Below are 27247 nucleotides of genomic sequence, written 5' to 3' on the forward strand. Positions count from 1 at the left end.
CACCTTTTGCAGTGTTGCAAGCAGAGAAAGCACCCCCTTCCATTCAGTAAGGCGACTGTGTCCCACTTACTGGAAGACAGGAGGACATAACTAGATTTCACTGGTTCTCTAGAGACATATCGGAGAACAGAGGTATTGTCTTTGGCAGTTGGACATATATCCCATATATCCACACGAATAATTTAGTGTTTATATACCCAACTGTGCCTTGCTTTGGGGTCAATACCTTCAACCTGTCAAATGCTAAGCAACATCAAATGGTAAGCAGCTTCCAATCCATTTTCCTGGCGTGCAGTGAAAGTTCTAGTGAATAGAGACTGCCCTTGGAAAAGTATGGGGTGTGGTTAGAATAAGTCCCCAAACTCCTGACTTTCACCCCTACCACTTTCCCTTTGTCCTTCAGGCTCCTAAAAGTGTGGTGTGAGGTCTTCCGACTGGGGCGGGACTCCATGTAGCCTAGCAACCGCTTCCCGCTCTCTGATTGGCCGATCGCTGGGCAGCCGCCATTTTCAAATCCCCGGATGATGGCGGTAGCCGCTCTCTGCTAGAAGGCAACTTGCTGCCTCGCAGAAGCTGGCGGGCACCGTGCCCGCCACGGACGGTCTCCTGGGCACTGGGCCACCGCCCCACCCCCCCTCTCCGGACATGGAGCCAGAGCCGGCGGCTCAGAAGCAGCCCCGGCCGCGGAGGAGAAGCCGCAGGGCCTCAGTGCTCAGCGAGGAACGAGCCGCGGGGCTTCCGGCCGACACACCCGGGCCGGCGGCGAATGAGAGGTGAGAGTGGCCGGAGGTGGGTGAGGAGAGCCCGGGATGGATTCTGGAAACTCAGGACAGGGATAAACGGGAGACCCGGGGGTTGACCAAGGACTGGCAGTGGAGCAGGGGAGGCTGGGGAAGGCCGGGCAGAAATGCCGCGGGAGGAGAGTGTGCTGGCCCGGCGGGATGCTCCGAGGGCTAGCCTTGAACCGAGGCCCCAAACAGCTTCTGCTCGGCCCTGCTTAGAAGGGGCGGCGGATTCGTTGGACTTGTTGACAATCTCCTTTAACCCCTTCCCTGGGTTAACCATACTTCTGCAACAGAGCTGTTCTCTACGAGAAACTAGTTGTGGATGCAGGCGCTCAGATCAAGACTGTCATGGACCCTGTGGTGAGAAGAGGAATTGTCACCTGAGCAGTCACCAGCCCTTTCAGCCTAAAAGCAGCCGTTCAAATGAAATGGTTTTGTTTGTTTGTTTTGTTTTGTTTTGTTTTTTCAGCCCAAAACAGGCCAGGCTCCCAGCGTGAAGAGATCAGAGAAAACCACTGTCTGGTTTTTTCAGTTATTAGCACATTTTTCACATTCTATGTTGTGTCTTTATTTCTGTGTGTCTGGAAAAGACAGACACTAGATTGATTTCTGAAATCTGTCTGGAGAGGCTGTGGAAGTCACAATATTTTTATTAAATAAGAAGTTGAAATGGCCTTTGGAATAATCTGCCATTCTTTTGACCTTTAAATTTGAAAAATTGTCTCAAAGTACTGAATATAGTGGTTTCCCATTATAATGTTAAACATTGAAGTTACAAAGTATGTAGCTGTGTTTGAATTGTGTGTCCACACAGTGTGTTTATGATAGTGTCTGCTTAATTTAAGGCATTGGAAACTTCAGTATTTATGGGCCTATGCAGAGAACTCTGCATAAATTTTGTCTGTCAGTTTTAAATCTGTAAAAATAACAGCCCTGTGTCTGCTCCATGTTTTCAGACGTCCTCATGGTACACTTGACATGATTTCAGTTTTTTTGGTTTTGTTTCTGAGACAAGTTCTCACTGTGTAACTTGGTCATCCTAGAACTCACTACGTAGAGACGCTGGCCACAAACTCATACTGTACTTCTATACCAGAGCTGTTCTCCATGGAAACTGGTAGACTGCAGGTGCTCAGACCAAAATCCATTGACCTGTCGGTGAGGAGAGGAAGCAGGTCCCAAACTGTTCTGCCTAAAAACTGGTCTTTCTTCCTTAGTTCTCCCCATTCTCAGATTACAGTGTGAACCTCCACACACAGGTCATTTGATATGATGTTAAATTAATCTTTTATATAACTTATAGTCCAGTCATGCCAAATGGCTTTGAGGAATAAACAAACACCTTCCTTCTTTATTAACAAGGCATGGGTAAAACCATTGTACTAAGTAACTCTATAAAGAGTTCTTTCACTTGGTGCTGATTTTTATTAGTTTGAAGTTTAAGGCGATATTTACCCGAATTCTGGCCTTCTGAAGCTTCCTCTCTTCCAGTCACACCCATGTGTTTAAGAAGTCAGAGTACAGAAAGAAGCCATCTTTGAGACTGAGAATTACAAGAATTAGGATGGACTAGTGAAGGAGCAGAAAGGGAGGACTTTTAGGAAATGAATGTAAGCAGTGCTTCGTTCCACGCTCAGTCTGTAATACTGTTGCACCTGCCCTAGTATCAGACACTGTTGAGGATAATGAGGATTCTACTGAACAAAAACAGATGGAGCTCTTGCTCTCAGGAAGCTTAAGTTCTCTTGGGAGGATTTGGTCACATGATTCAGTGAATGTAAGCCTTTTTGATTCTATGCAGAAGAGGAAAGATTCTGGGACCCAGAATTGGTAGATGACATCAAGGAAACAGTATCTTCCAGACATAAGAGCACTGATATACATCTAAACTCACAGAGATTGAAGGAATGTACGAGACCTGCAGACAGTTCAAACCAGACAGAGTCCTAGCACTGAGAATGGGAGGGTGGACACCGCCCCACCCAGAACCAAGAAGCTGTTTGCAATTGATACCTGCTAGGAAAAGGAAAATTGTTGCTTTGTTTTGTTTCCATTGGAGTATTATTGCTGTATCAACCACACTCCAGAGCAAGGCCCATGCCCAGGTGTGTTAGTCACTGGTCCATTTCTATGAAGAGACACCATAATTGAGGCAAATCTTAGAAAAGAAAATTTTAAGTGAGGCTAGCTTACTGTTTCAGAGGCCAGTCCATTATCATGATGGAAGCATGTAAGCAGACATGGTGCTAGAAAAGTAGCCAGAGTTCTGTATCCTCATCCGTAGGCAGAAGACAATCTAACTGGGCCTGGCATGGGCTTTTGAAACCTCAGAACTCATCCCCAGTGACATAATTCCTCCCACAAGGCCACACTTAATCCTTCTAATCCTTTCAAAGAGTTTGCATTCAAATATATAAGCCTATAGGTGTTGGCTTAGGTTTTTTTTTTTCTCCAAAACCTACTTTAATAAGGGTTCTTAAATGCTTCAACCTCCCTTCTAACCCACCACTCACCAGAGGTAGTAGAAAGGAAAGGTTAATAGGGCAAAGGGGGGTGTGGAACTGTTTAAGGGGTGATTCCAATCTTCATTGTCAGGATATCAGAAGCTCACTTCACATGAATCAGCAGTGGTAGCTTGATCCACTGGCAAACACCATTCACTAATCAACAAGGGCAGTTTGCCCCAGAGGAAACCATGAGGCTCTGCCAGTCTTCAAATGGCCCAAGTCCAAGGAAGCTGCAAGAAGTCACTGGACTATCATGAGAAGTTGGTGTATTTCTCTCCACGAAGTCATAAAAAGCAGTGATCAGTGAAGAAGGCAAGACGAAACCATGCCAGAGAGTCATCCACTGTCTATTGGATTATAACTTTCCAAACATCATGTGTCCTCTCAAGCATCCGCTCCAGCAAAATATGTGCCCTTTTTCCAGGCAGCTTTCAGAAAAACACCTTGTGTCTATTCTCAGCAAAACATCTCATGCCTGTTTCAGCAAAAACATCCTCTCATTAAGACAGTTTCCAGAAAAACATCAGTGACACACTGAGTCTCCAAAAAAATGAGCACTTTCCACTTCATAGAGGAGCCATTCTTATTGAGACCACCACATCAAGGATAGTTGGCCCACACAAAACAGACCCCATGTTTTTGTCTGGTTGGTTGGTTGGTTGTTTTGATATTTATATCCTGCACATACGAGTTTGTTTTAGTAATTTTTTTGTCTTAATGTCTTTTTGTTGTTTTGATTTTCGGTTTTTTGTTGTTTTGCCTGTTTATTTGATGTCGGGGAAAATCATGAGTTGGGTGGGTATAGAGGTGGGAAAGACCTAACAGGAAAAAATATGATCAAAGTATGTTCTATGAAAGAAACGTTCCTATTTTACTTGGTTTGGGGAAGGAGTGTCGGGTATAGGCATGTATGTGTTTCTTTCACCTAGTAGAACCTAAAAAATCAAACAGGGTGGCAGATTTGGTAGGAGGTGCTTTTTACAGCCTAAGCTATCTTAACAGTCAGTTTTACTGTTCTTTGGTGAAGCCTTTTTGATAGTCATCTTTTCTTTATTGTCTTTGCTGAGATACATACTTCTGCTTTCTCTTTAACTTGGAAAAGCTTGTAACTTTTGCCATCTGTATCTGTAGTGTAATGTACGGTAAAGATCATGCATGAGGATCAAAGTAAGAGTCAGACTTATAAATGTACCACGACTTGGCCAAGAGGCTAAATAATAACTTGTATAAAAATTGATGTAAAATTGCTAGAATTTTATTAGCAACTGTCTGCTTTAAATTTTTGTCTTGCTTTTTAAGATTTATTTTTAATAAAAATTTGTATTTTACTTGCATGTATGTATATGCATTATGTGTGTGACTAGTGCCCATGAAGGCCAAAAACAGGACATTAGAGCCCTAAAGTTAGAGTTAAGGTTGTTGTGAGCCACCACGTGGTGCTGGGAACCCAAGACCTCCACAAGAGTAGGAAGTGGTCCTAACTGATATACCATCTCTCCAGCCACCCTGTTATCTTAGAATCAACCAGAAAAGGCCAGATGGACACTTTATCTCCAGCCACAATGGTGATCACTTCATGGTCTCTTCTGGTTAGCCCACCAGTAGCTTCCCCAGGACAGCTCCAGCCCCACTTAGGGAGACTGCCCTCCCCACTTATAAAGCTCATCCTCCCTTGACCAGCTGAACCTCTGCCAAAAGGCAAGTGATGGTAACTACCTCCCTTGCTTCAGCAACCTCCGGACTGTTTCTGCTTTCCTTTGCCTGTCATTTATCCACGTTGGAAAAAAAATCTTTGTTCCACATTATACATCTTCAGTGATTAATGGTATAGCTCATGGTTATCACCTATGCCATGTTTTGATTTTTTTTTTTTACATATTTTGTCAATGTTGACATTTATAATTTTGTGACTATACAGGCCTATGTTTTAGAAAGGTAATGCAGGTTCCTCTTGCTTTAACTCCAGTTTTTACAAATCAGAAGAAATTTACATTAGTGTAAATAACAGGATTTGGGTTTTATTGTATTAATGGCTTTTTTTCTTTACTTATTTTAAAATATTAGCCATAAGTTTTAAATTGTACGAAGTATAGTTATGAGTTCATTTGTTTTTTATTATTAATAAAATAATTATCAAAGCTACTGTTATATATTAATAGATTTTGTATTTTTGAGTTGTGTATATACTCAAAAGATGGACTGTGTTTTTTTATAGTAATCTCTTCACTAATTATATATAGTCTCTTTCAGTGTAAAGATTCTGGGGATGGCATATGCCATGTTATATTTTGGTACTATCAGGAAAGACATTGCTCTCTCTAGCTTTTGACATTGGATTACTATTTTAACTAGTTTTGAGACTGAGACTGTAAAAATGATGGCTTTTCATCTGTCAAGGATCTTAATATTTTGAAATTACTCTCTTTATCTGACTCTTCTGTCCATAGATGCTCCCTTCGGAGAGGCAGCTCCTTCACATTTCTAACCCCTGGCCCACACTGGGACTTCACACTGGTGAGTAGCTACCTGGGTTTGCATTTCCAAACTTGAGGATCCTTTCCTGAGTTATCTTTCATTCTGCTGTCCAGCTCACTTGTGCTTCTGAATAGCTCAAGAAGCAGAGCTTCTAAAGCTCTATTTAGTCCTTTATTGCCAACAAGCTGAAAGAAAGTTTGATTTCAAGTAAATAAAACATTTTTCAAAGCACTCATATAAATTCACCTTTAACATTGAACTTTTTGTTCCTTTGAGTGTTATAAAGTAAGTCATTACTTTATTTCGTTCTTTAACAACTTTTCTTTTTGATTGATTGGTTGACTGATTGATTGATATTATGAGTACACTGTAGCTGTCTTCAGAAACACCAGAAGAGGGCATTGGATCCCATTACAGATGGCCATGAGCCACCATTTGTTTGCTGGGAATTGAACTCAGGACCTCTGGAAGAATGGTCAGTGCTCTTAACTACTGAGCCATCTCTCCAACTCTCATAACTTTTTATACTATGTTAAAAGTATATAAATGTTTGATGACATTATGTATACATATACACATATGCATATATGTGTATATGTATACACACACACATCCATATATAATGAGTGAATAATTATCTACTATTGGTTCCCTCAAGACAGAAACCATTTTTAGGGTAAGGAGGTTTTTTGGGGTTTTTTTTTTTTTTTAGATTTATTTCTTTTTATTTTATGTGTATGGATGTTTTGCCTCTGTGTATGTATGTCTGTGCACCATGTACATACATTGCCTGTGGAAGCCAGAATCCCCTGGAATTAGAGTTACATGTGGTTGTTAGTTGCCATGTGGACGCTGGGAATCAAACTTGTGTTTGGTAAGAGCCACCAGTGTTCTTAACCACTGAGCCATCTCTCCAAACCTAGGACAAGATTTTACACAGGCATTTAATTTTCTGTGATATGATAAAGAAAATTGATTCTTTTTGTACTTAAAACTTAGTATACCACATATAAATAAATCATGATTTTTTTATACTTTTCTTATTTAAAAAAAATAACAAAAAAATGATTCATTTTCTGTTTTGCCAAGTGTTATTTGTATGTCTGGATGTTTAGATGGATTCAACAAAACATGATTAATCTATATTCTATTCTGTATTTCATATTTCTGTTGGGCATTCCTATACTTTTTTGCCCATTACATGTATTATTTGTCCAATGTTCATAGAAAGTTTTATGATTTTAGCATAATTTGTACACTCATTTGAAATATTTTTATTGTGGAAATAGATCATATGTAATAGAAATAAGTCCTTGAAAAGGTGTGTGCAACATTTACAGGGAAATCCTTAAAGCATTGAAGAACATAGAGGACCTGGTTGAGTGGAGAGATATTCTCTTCATACAGGAAAAGACTGTCATTAAAAAAAAGTCAGGTTCCTTCAAATTACTCCACATTTTGTGTGGCTTTAAAAGAGATCTGAGTTTCCTGGTCTCTGTTCTACAGTTCTCATGGAAGGAGAACCAGACCACAAGTGTATAGATTAGGAATCATGTAACTGCTGAATCCAGAAAATGATCGCCTGCCTTCGTCCCTTTACTATAACAAGTATCTGAAAGGAGAAAACATAGTTTTGTCAGTTTCCAAGGTTTCAGCCAGTCATTGGCAATGCCATCATTTCTGGGCCATATTCAACAGAAAGGCCTGGAGGAGCAAATTTCATCTTGTGGTGGGTAGGAAACAGAGAAGGATTGGCAGGAGGGGCCAGACACAGTCTGCGTTTCCAGGGCACACTCCCACAGACCCACCTTCTCTAACTAGGCCCCTCCTTCCACAGTTGTTGTCTTTGAGGTTTTGAATCTATCGATCGAGTAGTCATTTATGAAGGTAGGACGACCCTCATGATGCAGTCATGTCCCCTAGAAGTCCCCCCCTCTGAACATTGCTTGCATCAGGACCAAGCCTGAGCAATTTTCAGACAACAGCTCATAACCAGACCACAACCCACACAGTTGAGAATTTAGTCTAGCTACCGCTATGATAAGAGAACAGGGCTCTTGGCAAATCGTGTTAGGGCGGGAGGAGGCAGCTGATTGTATGAGCATTCGAGATTTGTACTAACAGCTAATTCTATGTCTAGTACTATGTTAGTACACAGCATGTGTACTTCCAGGGAGACAGAAGTGAAGCCTGAATGTATTTAAAGGGAGTAGTGGTCCACTGTATCAGATCCTGTCAGCTGTCTCTGCTCCTGTGAGCACAAGTGCAAATGGTCATGTGTGTCATATGTGCTCACAGGTCATGTGTGTGCCTTTTCCCCACAGTCTTCCTTGTTTATGAGTTCTCTCCTCCTTTCCTTCCTATGCAGGTTTGTCCATCTGCTGCCTTTCCTAACTCATGTCAGCACTTCATATGTGTTGTCTAAATTATGTGCAAGTTATTTGCTAGCTAATATGTAGGTTCCCCAGACAGAAATATTTAGCAGTTAGGGTTAGCTGGCTTTGCAAAGACATGATTTTTTTTTTTTTTTTTTTTTTTTTTTTTTTTTTAGTGGAAAAAAAAGATGGCCTTTTTTTTCCCCTGGATTTTCAAGGCAGGGTTTTTCTGTGTAGCACTGGCTGTTCTGGAACTTGCTTTGCAGACCCGACTAGCCTCAAACCCACAGATTCATGCCTGCCTCTGCCTTCCAAGTGCAGGGATTAAAGGTGTGCACCACCACCTGGTTAACATGACCTTCCAATCAATGAAGATTGCTTCAATCCTTCACGTTGGTTTTGGAGTTTCTTCTCAGTACTGACAGTCTTCCTTCCTTTTACCATATAGTCTTCTCAGTACCTTGTAAGTGCAGCTGAGAATGCTGTGTTGTCGCTTCAGTGCTTCTCAGCTCCTTGTCAGTGCAGTTGAGAATGCTGTGTCGCTGTGTCTCTGTGTTGCTGCTTCAGCTGCTTGAACATTTCTCTCTGGTGTGCCTTCATTCCCTAGTAGTAGGGTTTTGGTTTGTTTGTTTGTTTTTGTTCTTTATTGGAATAATTTTGGATTTGGGGGGTTGTTTATAATTTTATAATATATATTAATTTATTTTAATATATATTTAATATATATTCATTTTGTTTTATGTGTGTTTTGCTTGCACATGTGTATATGCACCACATTCATGCTTGGTGCCCATGGAGGTCAGAAGAGGTTATTGGATTCACTGGAAATCGAGTTATGGGTGATTGTAAATCATTGTGCGGGTGCTGGGAATCAAACCTGGGTCCCTGCAAGAGCAACAAGTGCTCTTCACAGCTGAGCTGTATCTCTCCAGCTCCCGAGGGGTGGTTTTTGTAGGATTTGAACTTGAGATTTTCCCCACTTAAATTAAGTTTTCTTTCTCCTTTGTGCAGGGTGGGTTAGATAGCTTTTGTACCTTCAGAGTTCCTCTCATTTTCATGATGACTTGCCTTGTCTGCTCTCTGGCTTGTTCTGCTTACTCTGCTTTCTGGCTCTGTCATTCCCCTCTCCATCTATGGGGTGTCTTTCTTTTCTCTTTTAACTTCTCTGCTCAGTTCTAATTGCACACCAAGCCCTTCTCCTGGGGTCAGGAACTAGAAAAGAGCCTTAGATGCTTACTTAGTCTTGGGTATTTGCAAGAGGTAGAATGTGTTATTTTGAGGTGGGGAAAGATAAGATGCTACTTAAGGGTGTTTATTTGGTACTGATTAGGAACTATGTACTAGGTTATGCTAGCACTGGCAGCAAGCAGAGTGATTACTCAGGCTATTCCAGGACATGGTGGGTCCTCTTGGACTTGATAAATTCTGCTTTAGACAATAAATCTGAGTTTAGGCTATGAGAAAAGGATTTCCCCCTAAAAAAGACTTCCCTCACCACTTGACAAACAGTAAGTTCCTTTTTAGAAACTCGCTGCTTCTTCCTGTAACAGTTCAGATGGCTCATAATGTAAGTAAGAGTTATAGTCTGTAAATGCCACACGAGTACAGTTTTTAATGATGTAGAATCACTTCTGCAAGAGAGCACTCAGTCAGAGGGGACTATTTAGGCCAGCACATTCCAGAGACAATTTGTAAATGTATTCAAAAATTTTTTTTCTTTTGAAGTGATATTTATCTTACTTATGTATGCACTTGTGTGTGTACAGAGGTGAGAGAAGGCATTGGATCCCCAGGAAATAGTGAGCTGCTGAAATAGGTGCTAGGACCAGAACCCCCACTGCCCCAGCTCCCCAGAGTGGTTTTTCCAGTTGAATCTCTGATGCAGTAACATCGTTTTATGTATGAGCCAAATCTTTTTTTTCTTACAGAAGAGAAAACGAAGAGACAAAGATGATGATGTTGTCAGCCTTAGCAGCCTTGATTTGAAGGTAAGCCCTGCTCCCATGTTAAAGTACAAACAACATTTTATTCCTACGCTATGGGAACAATGAATGTTGGGTTTGGGCAGGAGGGAAAGGTGTTCATTCCTTTTTTTTTTTTTTTTTTTGTACAAAACTGAACAGTATTGGCTACAGATTCCCTCTGTGGTGGTTTGAATGAGAATATCCCCCACGGGCTCATATATTTTCATGCTTGGTTTCCAGTTGATGAACAGTTTGGAAGGATTAGAAGGTGTGGCCTTGCTGGAGAAGGTGTGTCACTGGGGGGTGAGCTTCAAAGTTTCAAAACCCCATACCAGTGTGTGTGTGTGTGTGTGTGTGTGTGTGTGTGTGTCTGTCTGTCTGTCTGTCTGTCTGTCTGTCTGTCTCTAAGATTGCCTTGGTCATGGTGTCTTTTCACAGCAATAGAACTGTAAAACACCCTCTTTTGTGGGTCTACTTCCTGTTGCGGGTAAGAGGAAAACCATTCTCAAAACAGTGGTAAGCTGTGATAGTCAAGAGCCACAGCCACGATGTATGCAGACAGAGAGGAGGCAGCAGCATGGTTACGAATTAGAGCACCATGTCCTTCCCAGACAGCCAGGCTCTCTGTGCTCTCACCCGTTTGTGTGTGCAAGACTCATAGGAGTCAAAACGTCTGTGTGAAATCTCCCAAATGTTACATACCAGGTCAGTTGGGTTTTTATTGTATTTCATTTTGTTTTGTTTTGTTTTGTTTCCTTTAAAACAAAAGCTAAGCAAGCCTACAAGTCAGCTGGCCTCAAACCTGTGGCCTGCAGTAAAGCATTCACAGTTATATAAAATACTTACTTGAGTACTCTTTTATTAAAACTGTTCTTAAGTCCAAAACCTAGTGTCCTTGGAGTCATCCAGTTTTTATCAGTTTGTAAATGCTGGAGCATGGGGTAGTCAGTTCCATGGGACCTGTGAACATCCTCTTTTGCAGGATGGGGTTTCTTTTTCTCTTTCTCTGTCCAAATGATTTTTTTTTTTTAAAGTAGTCAGAATAGAAAACCCCTAGGTTAGACTATGATATTCTCAAAATTAGCTCTCTAGAAAAACATAGTAAATATTCCAGCAGCTCCCTACTTTTGCTTTTCTAAATATAATCAATGTGTATTATTTGATGTCTGTCCTATTTCTGGGACCTGTTTTATTTATTCATCTTTATGTTCAGTGTAGTAAGTAATCAGAAAAACACATACTGGATGAATGTATCGTGTAATAAAGGTCAAATGAATGAAATAAGACCTGGGTCCTTACGTAGATAGTGTGATCATTAGGTTATGTGTTTTGATTTTGGACATGTTGTACCTAGAATTTCATACTGATAGTAGTCGAATTTTCATATTAGAAATTGTTACCTATTTTGTCATATCACTGTGATTGTTACATGGTTCTTCAGGTAAAATCACACTTTCTATAGTGTGTGTGTGCATGTGTGTTTGTTACTAAAAAGCCTTATTTTGTATCATATATAAAATAGTTCATTTAATGTTTTTAAAGGCATTTCTCACCTCTATATTGCTACTAGCTATCTTGCCTTTGTCTTCTGACATAAAGTCAAAAGTGGCCATTGATTTTTTTGTTACTAAGAAAGGATATAGAGTGTGTGTAGGGTTTTTTAGTTATTTATTTATTCTGTAATCTTTTTTTACACTCCAGTCTCCATCCCCATCCCAGTCCACCTTCTGACTATTCCTCATCCCACACCGCTCCCTCCCAACCCCTGTCTCCAAGAGGATGTCCACTCCCCTCCACCACCACGCCACTAGACCTCCCCACTCCCTGGGGCCTCAAGTCTCCCAAAGTTTAGGTGCATCTTCTTTCCAGGCAGTCCTCTGCTGTATATGTGTCAGGGGCCTCATATCAGCTGGTGTACACTGCCTGGTTGGTGGCTCAGTGTTTGAGAGATCTCAGGGTCCTAGTCAGTTGAGACTGCTGGTCTTCCCATGGGGCCCTCCTCCTCAGCTTCTTCCAGCTTTTCCCCAATTCAACCACAGGGGTCCCTGGCTTCTGTCCATTGGCTGGGTTCTAGTATCTGTATCTGACTCTTTCAGCTGCTTGTTGGGCCTCTTGGAGTGCAACCATGCTAGGCTCCTGTCTGTAAGCACACTACAGCATCAGTAACAGTGTAGGCTCCAGGGCCTCCCCTTGACCTGGATCCCATTTTAGGCCTGTCACTGGACCTCCTTTCCCTCAGGCTCTTCTCCGTTTTTAGTCACTGCAGTTCTTTCAGGCAGGAACAGTTCTGGGTCAGAGTTTTTAACTATGGGATGGCAACCCCATCCCTCTACTTGATGTCCTGTCTTTCAATTGGACAAGTTCCCTCTCCCCACTGGCATTTCACATAAGGTCCCTCCCTTTGAGTCCTTAGCATCTCTCACCTCCCAGGTCTCTGGTACTTTCTAGAGGGTCCCCACCTCCTACCTCCCAAGGTTGCCTGTTTTCATTCTTTCTGCTGGCCCCATGAAAAGGTTCTTTTAAGTAGAAGAGGTGATTTTTAAAAACCAGAGGGCTTCAAAACATATTTTTAACTGTAGGAGTGTTTAGTTCTGTTTGTGATGTTCCCATGTAGGGAGCTCAGCTATTTGAACAGCTTTAAAGTGTATCAGAGATTACATTCTAGTATTGGTATATGCTGCCAGTTTTGGATTAAGCATAATGAAATAATACACAAATGAGAAATTATTTTTTTAAGGCATCAGGAATTTTCATTCTTGATGTCAAATAGTGATTTGGCAGCTTTCGACTTAACACTGTAAACATCTCTTTAAAAAGTGACCTCTTGGAGCTATGGTAAGTAATTTGGTAATATTCCTAGGCACACATATGAACAATTGAAGGTACTTGTATGTGGCTGGCATGGGAAAGCTAATGATTGAACCAGTCTCAGTTGGTAGATGGCCTACGCGTGCTATCTGCCTTTTGACATGGCTGATCTTTCTCTACCTACTGTCTTGTAAAATATCAGATATTATTTCCCTGCAACAAGTTCCAGGAAGTAAAGCCAGTTGCTGGTGTCAGTGATGAAAGTAAAGAATATCTGGAGATAGATACAAGAAAATTGTGGTTCTTAGTCAAAAATAAAAAGCTAAGTCCAAGACTAATGTTCTAAGAAACCGTTGATGTGCCCACGGTATATAAACATAGATTATCTTAGACTGCTAGGTATGTATTTATACTTTTAAAATTTTTATTATACTTTTTAATATACAGGATTATTTTTCTTACCACAAAAAAACTTGAAATTGTAGCCAGCTATTTAATGTGTTACCAAGGCAATTTCTCTGAATGTATTCACTTGGCAATATATGAATGTCATTGTACGATAGGATTACATAGGCTATCATAATCCACTAACATTTCAGAGTAGCCATTGTGTGTGTGTGTCTGTCTGTCTGTCTGTGTGTTTGTGTGTATGTGTGTAGTATGTATATCTGTACTAAACATTCTGTGTCAATTGACTTCTCTGTCAGGAAGACCTGTGTTTAGTCAGGAGTGTAGGTAATTGAAGCTCTAATTACAAAGTTGAAAGTTTGCTAATTCTGTGCATTTACCTTCCAAAAACATTATAGCTTCATAGTTTGCTGTCAGCTTGTGATAACAAACACACACCTGAATTCTTATTTACTGTATATTTTATGACTTTTTACATTTTTCCAACTTTGGCATAGGTATCCAAACAAAAATTCAATAAAGAAATCAAAAAGTTAAACAGCACTTAAACCACTTGGATCTGATCCAACGATAGCAAACTCAACATTTTCCTCAAATGCACAAAGAACATTTTTCAGATACCCATGTACTAGACTGGAAAACAGACCTTAAACTCTACCAGACTGAAATAACACAAACTGGTTTTTTCTGGTTTTAGTAACATAAAGCAAGAAAGCAATTAACAAGGGAAAAATAGAAAATCCATAAGTATATGAAAGAGTATACACTGTTTTTAAAACACAGCAGTGCATTGAAGGGCAGATCTCTGGGGAAATGTAAAATGCTTGCAGGCACTTGAGAAGGAAAGCACACCTGGCCATGGTGGCATAGCCTGGGGTTCCAGTACTTAGAAGGGCAGAGGCAGGAGAATCACAAGTTTAAGCCAAAACCTAACTTCACTTTAAGGGTTTAGCAAAAGAAAAGCAGTTTCAGTGTAAAACTAATAAAGGAAGGGAAGGCGAGGAAAGATGGGCAAAGGAATCCACAGTGCGATTGAACAGCCACAGAGAAAATCAGTGAAACCAAAATTCGTTTCTTGGAAATGTTTAATGGAACTGACAAACTTTTGTGTAGCTTGAGCAAGGAAAAAGGAAGGCTCAAATGACAAAAATAATAAATATAAGAAAAGAATATTACTCCCAATTATAGAAAAGTAAAGCATTGTTAAAGTAGCAGCATGAGAAACTCCACCATGTGTTGAACCACCTAGACGAGTGACAGGTGCCTAGAGACATACCAGCCCACACTGCAGTGAGAAAGGCTGGATATACCTGTGACTAGCAAATGACCGGGCCAAGAGCCCTGAACAAGACAGTTTCACTGGTTAAATTATGCTCAGTGTTTCAAGAATTACTATGTCCTTCAACTTCCAGGAACAACAACAACAACAAAAACCCAACAGAAATCGAAAGGGACTGCTCCCTAATTCAGTCTGAAGCCAGAATCACCCTGATGCCAAAGCTAAAAATAAATATTTTTTATTTCAAAAAAATAAAGAAGGTACAAGAAAAACAATAAACCTGTATCTTATAACCAGTATCATCCATAACATCTCAACAACAAGATACTAACAGAGTGGATCCAGGAGCATAAACCCATACTTACTGAGCATAGAAAGGATAACTAAATGACATATGCACACAGTAGAACATTATTCAGAACTAAAGGTGAAGGCAGTGCCGGCAAACCTGGGAGACATGATCCTAAGGAAATAAGCTAATGTTCCTGCGTGCAGTGCTACTGTGTGTCCAGTTCTTAGCATCATGAGTCACTGCATCAGACCTAGGACCTAGAAAAGCTCATTTTTTCTGTTAGAGTCCTCCTACTCCCTAGCTCCGATTAAAAACAGAGGCCTCTTATTTTGTGACCACTGTCATGCATTCATCCATATGTCTATTTCAGTTTCCTGTTTCTAGCTTTTCAATATGGCTCCTCAAGCCCCTGAGCAATTAACTAAAGTGTTTGCTGCTGCTCAGGAGCCTGTAAAAATTTACTCTTGTGCCTTATCTTCTCCTTCCTCCCCCATCCCATGGGATGGACAGCTGAGTGTGCACCTTATTGCTTTGTCTCCTGGAAGTATGTTTTTGTAACTATGTCTTAGGAAATTGTCTCAGTGTATACACTGTGGTAGGGATTCATTTTCTGTTCACAGCAAGGTATGAAGCTAATCCATTTATCTTCTGTCAATTTGTAGTACAGAATGTTTGCCCAGCATGCCAGGTAACGTGGCGGCCTGGATCATGAACTAATAGTGTTTCCTGCTGTCCTGCACTCTTGCTCAAGCATGATTCCAAGTGGCCCATTTCCGTCCTATCATAGATTGCTGTGACACTTGCCAATCTTTAATTTCACGCTGCCTGACACTGCTCATCTGGGGCAGCTCTGATGTCATGACATTTGGTTTCTAAGAGGGTGCTGAGTCCTCAATTGGTTCTCCAGCACACCAGGAGCTGTTTTAAGCAGCAGTTTTCTATCATGGGAGACATTAACCTTGCTCTAACATCCTAGGGCTCTGCATTCTGAAACTCTTCCTGCCATTGCCACAGGTATCACACAGCATTCTTGTCATGAGTCTGGATCAGTTGTGCAAGGTTACATGTCCTGAGCAGTGGGTTGCTTAAACCATGGCCTGCCACAGAGATTTCTCTTGTTCAGAGTCCCACTCAAACCTCAAGACTTTGAAAGTACCTTGATAGTCAGCCTTTCAGGCTGTCTAATTATCAGATAAGGAATTCCTAGATGCAGCAGAAAGCTCCCTTCAAAAAATGTTGGGCCCTGCCTACTGCTGTGTCTAGTACTGGTGGATGCAATTTAGGACTGCCTGTCCTTCAAAGGAGAGAGTCCAGAGAGCCTCTGGCCATTTGCTCTATTAAAACATCCCCAGTGTGGTAACCTCTGAATTTTCATGGCATGTATTTGATCTTCTAAGGCATCCATAACACTTCCTGTTTACTAAGCCTTTTTAATATTGGTGCCATTGGCACAATAGACTAACATAATGTTTTATGGACTGTTAGGGTCATTGCAAAGTCTGTGGCAAGCAACAAAACAGTTAACAACCTCAGACATGAAAGAGAATATGGACTGTTATCCTTCTCTCATAAAAAACTTAACTGCTTATGGTCATCCAGTGAAGGTTCCAATAACACAGACCTCATTAATAGTCATAGACCAGATGCCAAAGGATCTGTTCCAGTGAGGTTGAGTATTCTGTACAGTGGAATAAGAAACACCACATCCGTTTACCATGGTCTGCTGTCCTTCACCACAGCCTTACGAAGCTGTCAGGAGTTTTGTGTGTTTGGAGGAGGCCCCCACGCCCACAGTCCACTCCTTGTCTAATGGCTGTTCTCAGTGTCTGATCCTAGCATGCAGTACTGCTTCAGATCTTAGCCTAAACAACAAGGATGCTGAAGTTAGTTGCCTGTTGGCCACCACGATTCAGAAAACCTTAAGAAGTATATGCTGAATATTTTTTCAGGGCTTTAAAAGATTAATGGTAAAAGTTAATTTTATTAATAAAAATTAACTAAAGTTTAAAAACCTAAAGCAGTTCTTAAAAACTAGTTTCCCCCTATTATTCATTTGTCGGCACTTTTTGTAAAGCTGCTGCCTTGCCCTGCATTAGTGGAACCCTCATCTCAACCCAGCCCTTACAGACCTCTCCACCATTGTAGCACTGAGTGATTCAATCGGAGAAACCTTGTGCGTCCTGTATGTTAGGCCCGGCACAGTGTAGGTGATGGAGCCTGGGATCCCACCCTGGAATGAGCTCTAACTGACAGATGGCCTATCTTGAGATTCATTCTCAGGTAATAGATGGGACGGTGAAACGGGAAACTAAGCATGTGATGTGTGTAATTAAGCCAGTTTCCACACGACGCAGAGCTGTTCTTGCTGCGAAACACTGAAGAGCCTGGAAAATGCACCATAGTGTTGTTTTTCAAGAAACTCCATAAAGAGGGGAGCTTATTACCCGCCAGCTCCTGTGGGCTCTCAGTCAGTGACGCCCTCTGCGTCACCTGTTCCTCAGCCTGAGCACAAATTGCACACAGCAGCATTTATGAGCACAGTGGGAGTCGAGCAGTGCAGTTCAGGTGAGGCTGCTGCTGTGTAGAAGTGGGGCTGAAATCACTGAGGAGAGGGAAGTGTGCTGAGATGCAGCAGACTGGGCCAGAGAGAAACGGGGGGAATCCAACATCCTAGTGCATCAGAAGAGATGTGGGCTGGCAAGATGATGCAGGAGGGAAAGGGCGTTGGCACACCGGCCACACACCCAGAGTCTGATCCACAGAGCCTGCGGTGGAAGGAGAGAACCAGGCCCTAATGCCGTCCTCTGACTTATGTCTGCACATATATGCGTCTCTGTCTGTCTGTCTCTCTCTTTCTCTCTCTCTCACACACACACACACACACACTAATAATAATAATAAAAGATTTAGAGACAAAAATAATACATTGTACTGAAAATTATTATTCTGTGTATTGAGACAAAATCACCACAAACAGCAGTACCCATTTTATCTAGTATTTGTGTTGTCTTCAGAGAACAAGATGCAAACATCGCCTTTTGGACTCTTGTTCAATAGCACTTAACTGATCTCAGCTAAGCTCTTTTCTAAACCAAAGGGCTTACTAAAAGTTGAATATACACACTCTTTTAATCCAGTGACTTTTTAAAAACAAATGCACAAATAACTTCGTTACTCATTTCTTTCATAGTGCATCTGCCCTTTTTTGTTAGCTTATTCATACGTTGAAGTGTACTTTCTCAGAAGTTCCCATTTCTTGGTGCTTCTTTTTTTAGTAACATTTTAAATGTTATTTATAACTTATCTATTTTAGTTAGATAAATAATACATGTTTGTGATTTTTAACTCTAGAGTTTTAAAAATAGAATAGTTCCTTTTATTTAGAAAAGGTCCTGAAGTATTTGTGACCTATGGAATGTGTTTCAGTGCACTACACAATATTTAAGTATATGTTTACTTTATTAACTAGCTACGCGATGGTTGGAGGTATAACTTTTCATTGTCATCCATGTTTTTCTTCAAATGAAAAATTTGTTTATGTAATCATCTATATATAGATATATAGATATATATAGATATATATAGATATATAGATATATAGATAGATATAGATAGATATAGATAGATATAGATATCTATAGATAGATAGATAGATAGATAGATAGATAGATAGATAGATAGATAGATAGATAGATAGATATGGCAACCTAGACAATCATGGTTACCATGTTGAGGAAAGCAGGTTGCCCCTGCATTTCACAATATTTCCTGTAGAGGGCAGCAGAGAACTTGGTTGGTCTTCTGCAGTCCTGAGCCTGCTTGCAAACTTACTTGATAAAGAAAATGGAAACTATACCTACAGCAAAAAGTGGTGGTCACTTTCAAGGTTGAGTTAGCTCCACATTAAGTGTAGGTTGAGTTTTTCACAGTGAATGTGGGAGGGGTGTAAGGATAGCCTACTGGTCCCTTTTTTGTAGACAGGACACACTGACCTTTCCCTTGCTCTCTCCATCAAGGCAGAACAAAGACTATAACTAAATCTGGGCCTTGAAAACCAGTAGTTTTATCAGGAACTTGATCCTGTTTACCACGCCGTGTTATTTTAGATAAGGGAAGGATCAGTTTTAATTTTTCATATCGTATACCCCACACAATGAAATTAAACCAGCATGTTACTTCCAAAGTGCCATCCGTCAGTCAAGAGCTCTGAAAAGCTTCTAATGACAGCCTCATCAGGCATGGCCACTGGCTGAAATAAGACCTCTCCTAATGTTAAACACTACAATTATCTCTGGGCCTGTCCTGTTATTGTAAGTCACTGAAGTCCCAGCCTTTACCTGTGGTCTCCTTCACTATAAGATATTGGCAATTATTAAATGAACATCAGCACAGGACTCGGGAGGTTTAGGTTTGAAACCTAGATCTACTGACTAATGCTTCCTAGGCACCATGTAGGTACCAGAACACATGCTAGGGGTTTTATGCCTGTTCTCGTCAGAAAGATAAACTATAACAAAGTTAAACACGTTCAACTCGCCAGGCACAGAGTCACCAGCACCTTTGGACAAGTTTCTTAAATTCCAATCTTTCTCAATCTTAGTGATGGCAGTGGTATTTTGTCGCATTATTAAATAAAGTCAAACGTATGGAGCTCTAACACAGAGTAGGGCCATAAGTTCCCCTCTTGTTCTTTACCTCTCCCTTTCAGTTTCCCCTTGAGTAAACTGAAGAGCATGGGTCAGTAGTCTGTGCCAGCGAACATGGGCATGTCCACATTGTGCCTTTGGGACATTATCTAGTTGTCTTGTTCAGGGTTGGACCACAAACCTACACATTTAAAATGAAACTAAGAGTTTAGTGGTGGTCAGCCAAAGGGTTTTTGTTTTTGTTTGTTTGCTGTTGTTTTGGTTTTAACTGGTCCATTATGCTAGATCCAATTTGCTTCACATAGACTTTCTGCTTGAGACATCAGCTGTTCCCTCTGGGGTCCCAGCTGAAAGAGGGAAATGAAAGCTATCCTTTCCCCTCCTTATCTTGGCCATACTTCACACAGAGCTAAGTGGAAAAACAGTTTCGAGAAGACATTGGGCAAGAGACCCATGAGAACTCCCTGGAAGCCTCTTTCCTAACTCCACTTTCATCTTTTCTTCCCTGCTGAGACTACGTGGCCATGGTATTGGCCTTACTTGCATTGTTTTTTAACTGAGGAAGCTAACTGGGCAAGACGACTCATGGGGTCCCGGCCTACACTATTTACTTATATTATCTTGAAGAACTTAAGCAGACCTTTGATCTTACCTGAAAGTCCACAATCTCCAGGTACCTCCAAGTAGTGCTGTCTAGAAGCTGCTTATATAGAGTCATTCAGCTTTAAGGCCAAGCACATCACACGTCACCAGGTGTAACCAAGTAACAGGTGATTGACAGAACATAACAGTCTCTGCCACTCAAAAATTTTAAAGTTCAAAACATCAAGATGCATTGTCCTGTGAGCTGCTCACAGTTGCCTGAATGTGGTAGCACAGGCCTGAGGTCCAGCACTCAGGAGGCAGATGCAGAACCTGATCTACATAGTGTGTTCTGGGCTAGCCATGACTCCATAGAGAGACACCCCTGTGAGAAGAACCACGTTGGTAGACACAGACATAGCAGTGGTCCTTCCTGGACGAGGTGTCACTAGGCTGTACATTGGTAAGTCATGCTGTAGTCTCATCTCACTTCTTGCCACAGGATTTACGTCTGTCCCTACTCACAGACCTTGAGATGCTCAGTAAAGATCTCTAGATCTTTCTCTTCCCTCTTCCCTCTTCTTGCTTTCTCTCTTTTGTTTGCAGAATTCTCTCTCCCCTTGTGGTCATTCCTCTGGTGTTTACCCCTTGGACTGTGTTTTCATTCAGATTTTTCCAAAGAAAATCCATGCAAATGTCTTGTCCACACCCCTCCAGAATGACTCCAGATTCTGGCTGAGTGGCTTCACTTGTGTGTTCTTGTTGCTTCAGATGCAGTGTATCAAAATGAAATTTAGTATTTTCTTGCAAAATCATTGTTCTCCTTGTGAAACGGTTGCTCATGTTTAAGATCATCGGCATCCTGCACGTGTCCTTTCCTTTGCACTGCCCCAGCCTTAGGCAAAGCTCTTGCTACTTTATGCCTTGTGAGTTTTGCCTGTTTTCCCAGCCACCTTTTAACCCCCTTCAACACCTCCAGCCCCACCAGCAATCAGGCATCCGCACTGTTGTCAGCCTGTGTCTGTGCAGGAGTCTGTCTCCTTATCTCCACATCAGTGTGGCATTGGAGAGCCACGGAATCACCACCTTTAGACTTTTCCCTGGGAGCTTTCCCACCAGGGTTTCAGGTTGGAGGGTTGCTCCGGTGGCACTTGCTAGCTAGCTGCACAGCTTACCTGGAACTTGCAAAAGCTTTTATCCATGCCTCCCCGTATAGCCTGCCATTACACACTAGGACCTCAGCTACGAAGCCTACCTTTTCTCACCCAAGATCTACAATTGTGCCTTTTTTATACAGAGCTTATTTTATGCTTGTAAATACTTCACAATAGCTTTGCAGTTTACCAGCATATCATATCAGCACACTGTTAAGATGAGCCTAGTATGCAAGACCAATCTCAGGTCCTAACTTGAGAAATAGTACCCTTCCATATAGGAAAGTTTGTACAAAGTCAGCAACTTGCCTCTCCTGGGTGACTTTCCCTGGGGGTGGGTGTGTTCTTCCCTTATAAAATGCAAAGCTTTGTAAGCAGGTCTGTTGACCCTATTAAGACCACATCAAGATAAGTTTAGGGAAGGATCCTGTGGTGTTTTTATGGCATAAAACATCTCACACCAAGTTGTGAGTTGTTAAAATTTTAAAACAGAAATGTCTGGTGTGCTGAGCCTGAAAGTTTGAACTAGCCAAGTCTAGCTTTACCCAGGACCAGAAGGTGCCCACTGTGGTTCCCTGTAAGTCCATGAATTTAAAAAAAAAAAAAAAAAGGTGGGGCAGGAACCACTTTAGTTTTTCAGTGCACAAAGTAACAGATTTCCTGAGATATTTTCATATATGCTTCTCCCCATTACTCCTCTTGGCCCCCATAGGAACCTTGTTTTAAGAGGCAGGTAATTTTACAGTTGTGCGTAAGCCGGTGCTGCTGGGTAACTAGGCTCTACATAATTTTTTAACCCAGAAGTTTTTGCTGTGTAGTTTTTTAACCCATACTCAGACCTTTCCAAGGAACCAATTTTAGAGGAAAGGGTCTCTGTCAGTAATTGCTAGAGAAGTAACTGAGGTAGGTTCCTCTGGCGTTCACTCCTGTGGACTCTGTGGCCTCCTGTGGACTTCAGCTCTTCCTGTGCGAGCGAGTTCCAGTGCCTTTTTTATTGCGAGGGACAGGCACGGTTCAGGCAGCTAGCAGCTCTCGCGGAGCAGCCTAGGTGCGCCCCTCGGCTGTTATCGGGAGTCACGTGGGCCCTGGCCCCGCCCCGGACTCCTGAGGTCTGCGTGCGTGCTCGCTGCTTTTGCAGAAGCAGAGCTCCACAGCGAGCGGGAGGCATGGGCGCATGGCTGCCGGGCCAGGCTGAGCACTCGGAAGAAAAGCCCGGCGCCTTGGCGGTGTTGCCCTGCAGGGCCGACTCGCATGTGGACTAACCCGAAAGATTTGAAGGGACACTTGTAAAGCATGGTGGCGCATGATGAGATCGGAGGTCTCCTGCCCATTAAAAGGACGATCCGAGTCTTAGACGTTAATAACCAACCCTTCAGGGAGCAGGAGGTAAGAGCAGACCAAAGGAATGTTTTCCAACTTCTCAGAACTGCTAAGAATTTAAATTTTCAGTTTCATACATTTAATCGTATTACATCCTAAAATGTATAACTATTATAGGCAAGGCTGAAATGTGTTTAGGAACTGTGGTCTAAGTTTAAGCAATTTTCTTATATAGCATAGCTAAATTGTGAAAAGTTACATACAAAGGATATTTTAAATATATGAGTCTCTGGGTAAACATTTCTCATGTTCGATATGGTTGTGCTTCCCACCCCCACACCCCCATTACTAAGTCTTGGGGACTGTTTTAAGGAAGGAAAGAAAAATAAGAATATTTTCCTCTCAATGCTGGTGAGCAAGTGAGTAAAGTCCGACTTGGGATCCGTGTTCAGTTTTCTTTCCCCATGTAGTTAAACTTGCCGTGCCATCTTTTTCTCTTAAAAGGGGATTTGAGCCTGGGGAGCACTGACGCTCTGCCTGGCTGGCTTTGCTTGAAGTCCTTTGGGCTATCTAAAGTCTTAATGAACATTTATGAAAAGAATTATTTCATGCAGTTTTTTGTGATCTTGGCAGTTGGTTGGTGCTGCGGTCTACCCTGCTTCCGTGGTAGAAATGGTTATGGGTTGTTTTTTTTTTCGAAAAATATATGTAATTGTCCATTTTGAAAATGAGCAATTTAATCACATGCCTCAAGGAAACTTTGTTATACATACATTGGGGTGCCATTGTCAGGAAGGGTACCTTTATTTGGGGGTTGATACTGAATTTTGTTGTTAGGCTTCACTTTTTCTTACATTTTATAAAATGAATAAGTGCTTTGAGTCAAACTACCCAAGGTAGCTAGGTATCTTTTAGGCCATCAAGGATGAGCCTTTTGGTTAGTATGAAGCATGGGCTATTTTCCTGGCCTCTTTACGTGGAGCATTCAAATTACTAGAAACGGAGTCCCGGCTTCAGAACTAGCAGTGCAGCCCTAATGACCTAGTGAGAAAATGTTTTGTGATCAAAACTTGTCTTTATCTTTCTCAAAAAACCTTTTTTATTCTTGTTTTTCTGTTTTTAAAGTTGTTGCCAAGTAGGAGATTATGTATGAGCAATCCAAAAGGAACACTACCGAGACACAGACTGGCCTTAAAGTATCGTGATTGACTGACCCTAAAACATGCCCTGTAATGACATCATTAGGGGAAAAAGTTACAAAAAGCTAAATTCACCAAAGGGTTTCATCCAGGCTGCTGTGTTTATAAATAAGATACATCCCAGTAAAGCTTTAAAGTAGACTTTCTTATAGATATTCTGGAAATACTTTAGGACACAATGTTAGTGGAGGTGAATTGTGAAAATTGAGTTCTCAAAGCCCAGGGTTAAGCAGATTTCCTAATGTATGCAAGCTCTGGCCAGCTGAACTAGATAGTCTGATTAAAGATTAACCTGAGTAAACAGCACAGACTCCTGAGCCTGGCTTTTCCCCTTCCAAGTGAACCTTAGCCCTCATAAAAGGTTGGCTGCAGTAGAGGTTTCTTACGGTTAAGCCTTGTTAGCATTCTGTGTTTATTCTCCCAGATTTGCTGCTTGTCTTTAGGGGAGACTGAGTGGTGTCAGTGTCTATGAATGCTTGTGTTCAGTGTAACAACTTTCCAGCACACCAAGCCGTCACCACCATTATATAATTAAGCCTTGCTTTGGGGGGTGGGGGGTGTCTGTGCCTGTGGGGGAGTGTGGGCGTTAACTTTCATCATGTCCAAATATCACTGCTGAGTCCTGTCTGGGAGAGGTGTGTGTGGGTGTAGCATCAGTCTTATGATACAGATGCTCATGACCTTAGTGAATCAGATAACTGAAGTCGTTCACTTGGACCTGTAGAAGGACTGCTTTTGCTTGTAATTTACATAGCTCAAATTGTAATCCACATTCCCAAAGATACAGATTTTGCCCCTACCTTTTTGCTGACTCTTGAGTGCCTAATCCATTTCACTTCTCCACCAATAAATAAATAAACATGGTCTTTTCTTCACTACTGTCTGTATCCTGAAATTGACAGTAGGCCATTTCCAGTGACATGTTTTTACCTTTCATTAAAATGTTTCGTTATTTGAAAAGGAGTTCCCACATGGTTGTTCCACCATGTTTGCCATTTTTGTTTGTATATTTTGGTTTGGTTTGATTTGGTTTAGTTTAGTTTTTTTTCTTAGTTCATACTGGGTAGCCCAGGCTAGGTTAGGCTGGCCTGGAACTATTGACAATCCTCTGTTTAAACCTGCCAAGTATACACACTATACTTTCTTACCAAACATCTTAGACTTGACAAACTGAATAGTGGTATGCTTTGTAAAGAAGCGATATTGTAGTTATTTTTAAAGAACTGTGAATGTGTTTAGCTACCAAGTGCAGCCTGAAAAAGAAAGCATACACAAATTTATATTAATGCCATACAAGTGCTTTTAGATAGACACATAGTTACCTAAGTCTAGTTCTCTAGTGAACGGATGCCTGCCTGATACTCACAGGGGCCTGACTTAGTCCTTAGCACAGGATTAATCATAATAATTTCTCTTTCATTTTAAACAATTTTTAATTACCAAGAATTTAGGAGTTTTACATTAACTAATCTTAAATGGCACGAATTTGTCAATTTTATTTAATACAATAATATCACAGTGTCTTAGGTAAACTGACTTTTACTTTCTAACTCACTGGGAGGTGCACCTTTCTAAAGACTTTCAAATGGAAATTAAATATTTGGTGATTTACTAGGAAGTGAAACTTTTATGCTTTGAACCAGGAAGAGGTGCTAACCTCTGCTTCCAAAGCACAAGAGAGTCAGGCAGCTGCTTTGGGTCTGGTTCATGTTGGCATATCTTGCTTTGTGAGGTAATTCTATCTCCATTCAAACAGGAGACTCTTTGTGCTTTCTTTACTAAATGGAAAGGAATGCCTCAAGCTGTCCCTACACACGCGTGTGTCACTCAGTCTGCACAGATGTGTGCTGAAGGCACTCACACGTGCCCTGTCAGACAGCATATGCCATTTTACTGCGTGTCTCAAAGGCTTCTTGTTGAGCTCATTGTGGTTTATAGTTTAAGTTTTGCTTCGTAGTTAGTTATTTGGAGGAGGGAGGTAGTGGTTTACAACTCTGTCTCTTAAAGCTTCCAAAGTTTGGATTCTCTTTGAAGTCCTTCGGTCATTGACGTTCCTTTCTGGTGCATGTATGTGCACACACAGACGCTTAGATGCTTCTTGGGCTGTTAGACTCATTTAAGCTTCTACCTAATTAATTTTGTTCCGTTTCCCCCACTTTGTTCTTAAATTATCTGAGGGTTATTTTTGTTTGGTTTCCTTGCCCCTCTCTTTTAAGATAATTTTGGTCTTGTCTGAATTTTTAGGGGGAAGCATGTTTTCCTGTTACTTTTGAATTTAATGGTGATCTGTTTTTGAGACAGGGTCTCTATGTAGTCCTGGCTGGCTTTTTGCCTTGAACTCAAAAAGATCTACTTGACTCTGTCTCCCAAGTGTTGGGATTAAAGGTGTGCACCACCGTGCCCAGCTTGGGTGATCTTTAATATAATATTAAAGTACATACTCTTCCAAATTCTCACCGTTTATCTCAATTTATCACATGTGAGACTTGTCAGAGGCACCAAATGCAAACAGTGTGTGCTCCCCTTATAGATATACTTGATTTGGAGTTCTTTATTTCAGGAACTCTAAAGTCCTTGGACAGCGTGTCCTATGTAGTTCATAGTAGCTTTGTGAAGCTTTGAGATCCAAGGACGGTAAGTGCTCTTTTGCTGTGCTATTGCTATTTTAAAAGTTGTACTGGTTCTTAGCCCTGACAAGTGAGGCCCTGGCTGTGCCATTACAAGAGCAGGAGCCAGGATTCAAGGCCTGGCAGAGCCTCGGAGTCCTTTGAACCTTCCCTCTGCCTTGGCTTGAGCTGTTTTTTGACCCATTTCAGAATATATTAGACATGCTTAAAGGTTATTCTCCAACCAAAGTAGTTAAGAGTGGAATGCAGAATACTGAGACAGAGAGGAGACATTGGTTTTCTTAAGCTGTTGTTACTTGGTGGTGTTCTAGTTTAGCATGAAGAACGACAGTCATTTTTGTAGTCCCCCGTCTCCCTGTCTTCTACAAACACTGTTTTTGTAAGCGGTTTAACGTTGTCTGGGCTTGTATGAAATCATTACACCTCAACACATATTTATTATAATCTGGTTTTGTTTTTCCAGGAGCCAAGCAATAAAAGAGTTCGGCCTCTAGCCCGGGTCACATCCTTGGCAAACTTAATCTCTCCTGTAAGAAATGGAGCAGTCAGGCGCTTTGGTCAAACCATACAGGTAAAAAGAGAGGGAGGGAGGGAGGGAGGGAGGGAGGGAGGGAGGGAGGGAGGGAGGGAGGGAGGGAGGTGTGTATTAGGGCATGTTTTATAGGCGCCTAAGATTTGTTTTGCTTTCAGCTGTACAAACATGTTTGCGTTGTTATACATGGTGTTTGGTTTGGAGTCTGCTGGTGGGGAATACTTTACCAGAGTAGTGTTTGTATAAGCCATGTTCGTTTGGAGCCTTTGTCAAAGGCTCCTCTCTTAGACCCTT

The 27247-nt window shown here is 41.4% G+C and overlaps 1 protein-coding gene across 2 annotated transcripts in view; it reads left to right on the forward strand.

The window, feature by feature from the left end:
* Nucleotides 1-528: 528 nt before the first annotated feature.
* Nucleotides 529-27247, forward strand: part of Net1 (neuroepithelial cell transforming 1) — a 32645-nt gene continuing 5926 nt past the window's right edge. Inside the window, exons 1-4 of one of the 2 annotated variants that reach the window (XM_034510400.2) lie at nucleotides 529-773; nucleotides 5740-5806; nucleotides 10071-10130; nucleotides 26885-26992. In XM_034510400.2, the coding sequence (XP_034366291.1) occupies nucleotides 646-773; nucleotides 5740-5806; nucleotides 10071-10130; nucleotides 26885-26992 (363 nt within the window). In that variant the 5' untranslated portion in view covers nucleotides 529-645. Of the gene's footprint in view, nucleotides 774-5739; nucleotides 5807-10070; nucleotides 10131-22409; nucleotides 22662-26884; nucleotides 26993-27247 lie in introns of those variants that run through there. The other variant, XM_034510401.2, reaches the window with a different exon arrangement.

Source organism: Arvicanthis niloticus, chromosome 8 (genome assembly GCF_011762505.2).
Source record: "Arvicanthis niloticus isolate mArvNil1 chromosome 8, mArvNil1.pat.X, whole genome shotgun sequence".
Lineage (NCBI taxonomy): Eukaryota > Metazoa > Chordata > Mammalia > Rodentia > Muridae > Arvicanthis > Arvicanthis niloticus.